Here is a 2,629-nt window from a genome sequence, read left to right on the forward strand (position 1 = left end):
CATAGCAGGAAAAAAGTTGTGCTGTTTTAAAATGCTGGCATTCTGGTCTGTCCTGGAGGGCAAACTCTGACTGTTTTAGGCAGGAGGGCCGACTACACAGAGAGGACTTGAGTGTTGTCTGTGGATATAGTGTTGCAGCTTGTTTGCTGTCAAGGACCTTGAAACACCACAGAGTTGTGGTGATAAACATGGCTACAGCCAGTACCTCAGCCATGAGGCTGGAAACCTAAGGAATGGGCTGGATCCAGCCTTCAAAGCCACAGCTTTAAACCTACCCATATTGCTCAGTAATTTCAAGGCTCGAGTGGTCAGAAAAAGAGAGATATACAGTAAAAGAAAGATTCAAAGTCAAAGAAAATGTTTAAATGATTTACAGTGTGTTAAAAATATATGCAAGCTAGAGCCTCGGCCGCCGCGGCCCGCACCTACAGGCGCTGGGGTCCCGGCGTCCCTGGAGGCGGCGTGGCGGAAGCCAGATGTAGCCGCCGGCCGGCCCGGCCAAAGTGGCACTGGGGGGCGCGGGAGGGCGAGAGCTTTTGCATTTTGCATTGCTGTTTGAGGGGGGCGGGGGGTGGAGGAAGAGGAAAGCCGCCGAGTCGCCGGGGACCTCCGGGGTGAACCATATTGAGTCCTGCCAACGGGGAGCAGATCCACCTGGTGAACTATGTGGAGGATTACCTGGACTCCATCGAATCACTGCCTTTCGACCTGCAGAGGAACGTCTCGCTGATGCGGGAGATCGACGCCAAATACCAAGAGATCCTGAAGGAGCTGGATGACTACTATGAGAAGTTCAAGCAGGAGAAGGACAGCACCCAGAAGAGGCGGGTGCTGCACTGCATCCAGAGGGCCTTGATCCGCAGCCAGGAGTTGGGCGATGAGAAGATCCAGATCGTCAGTCAGATGGTGGAGCTGGTGGAGAACCGCACCAGGCAGGTGGACAGTCATGTGGAGCTCTTCGAAGCCCACCAGGACATCAGCGACAGCACTGGCAGCAGCGGCAAGACCGGCCAGGACAAGTCAAAGAGTGAGACAATCGCTCAGGCAGACAAGCCCAATAACAAGCGGTCCCGGAGGCAGAGAAACAACGAGAATCGAGAGAATGCATCTAATAATCACGACCATGATGACATCACCTCAGGAACGCCCAAGGAGAAGAAAGCAAAAACCTCAAAGAAGAAGAAACGCTCCAAGGCCAAAGCAGAGAGGGAAGCCTCTCCCGCAGACCTCCCCATCGACCCCAACGAGCCCACGTACTGTCTGTGCAATCAGGTCTCCTATGGAGAGATGATCGGCTGTGACAATGACGAGTGCCCCATAGAGTGGTTCCACTTCTCCTGCGTGGGACTCAACCATAAACCAAAGGGCAAGTGGTACTGCCCCAAATGTCGGGGGGAAAACGAGAAAACAATGGACAAAGCCCTGGAGAAGTCCAAGAAAGAAAGGGCTTACAACAGGTAGTTTGTGGACATTCACACGTGAGAACAGACCCACTGGTGTATTTGTGTCGCTGCCTTTGTGGAAGTCCGAGGACGGTCAGATGGGTGTTTTTAGAGAGGCTGGGGGGTCCTCTCCTCGGGACAGCGGAGAGAGCCTGTGTCTTCATGGTGTACCCGTAACCAGACTAGGGCTGCAGATCAGCAGTTTAGAAACTACAAAGAGAGGTTCCAATTAAACATGTCAGCAAATGTCAGGCTGGTTTTGGGGGTTCGGGAGTGACTTGGAAGTAATATAACAGATATATAAAGAAGAGATTTAAAGCCGGGCGGTGGTGGCGCACGCCTTTAATCCCAGCACTTGGGAGGCAGAGGCAGGCGGATCTCTGTGAGTTCGAGACCAGCCTGATCTACAAGAGCTAGTTCCAGGACAGGCTCCAAAACCACAGAGAAACCCTGTCTCGAAAAACCAAAAAAGAAGAGATTTAATTTGGTTGTTTTAACAAAAATGTTATGGTTTACAAAAAAACTGAAATTCACCAGGTTGCTGAAGTGCAGCAAGAGTGCTTCTTGCTACCACAGTGTATATTCACATGACAAGCTGGTCAAAGGTTTGAAGTCTAAATATTATTTTTTAAAAGGGTAAATGAGTAAATTTTACATGACATTTTATACATGGCCTATTCCCCAACTGGCCATTTTTAATGACCGGGTACATTTTTATAGGTCAGACACAAGTGGTCCAGGCTGTGGCGCGCAACTCTGCCAGCAGAGAAGATGACCACAACAGGATTCTTCTTGGAACGTACTTTATTGGAGCGCAGAAGACTGAAGATAAGATGGAGGCGAAAAGACCCCGAGCCCGACCGTGCGGGGAACATATACAGTGTCTGGTCCGCCTATGATGTGTCATTGCTTGATTGGCTCGGCCCACACTGATGCAATTGCGTGAGCAAAACGTGTGAGCAATTGATAGGTGGATTCAAACCACTCTTGGGCCTGTAGCGAGCGTGCGCAGAAGTTGTTTACTACTAGGGACACTAGCAAATGGCGGCAACGGGCTTAGTGCCAGACCCTGTGAACATGACAGATGACAGCGCCGAGGTGCGCAAAGCGCCTGGCGCACAGAGCGCCATGGCGCGCTACATTGGAACATGACAGCTGACAGCGCAGAGCGCCTTGGCACGCTACAC

At 51.4% G+C, this 2,629-nt stretch overlaps 1 protein-coding gene across 1 annotated transcript; it reads left to right on the forward strand.

Annotated features, from left to right (window-relative positions):
- The first annotated feature begins 620 nt into the window (after positions 1-620).
- Positions 621-1,753, forward strand: LOC130867964 (inhibitor of growth protein 1-like). Its single transcript, XM_057760187.1, has one exon. The coding sequence runs from the start codon at positions 730-732 to the stop codon at positions 1,459-1,461; it is 732 nt and encodes a 243-aa protein (XP_057616170.1). The 5' UTR covers positions 621-729; the 3' UTR covers positions 1,462-1,753.
- Positions 1,754-2,629: the final 876 nt, after the last annotated feature.

This window comes from Chionomys nivalis, chromosome X (genome assembly GCF_950005125.1).
Source record: "Chionomys nivalis chromosome X, mChiNiv1.1, whole genome shotgun sequence".
Lineage (NCBI taxonomy): Eukaryota > Metazoa > Chordata > Mammalia > Rodentia > Cricetidae > Chionomys > Chionomys nivalis.

What these genes read in the sequence shown, in the direction of transcription:
- LOC130867964 (XM_057760187.1), top strand. Translation starts at nt 730, where the DNA reads ATGCGGGAGATCGACGCCAAATACCAAGAGATCCTGAAGGAGCTGGAT.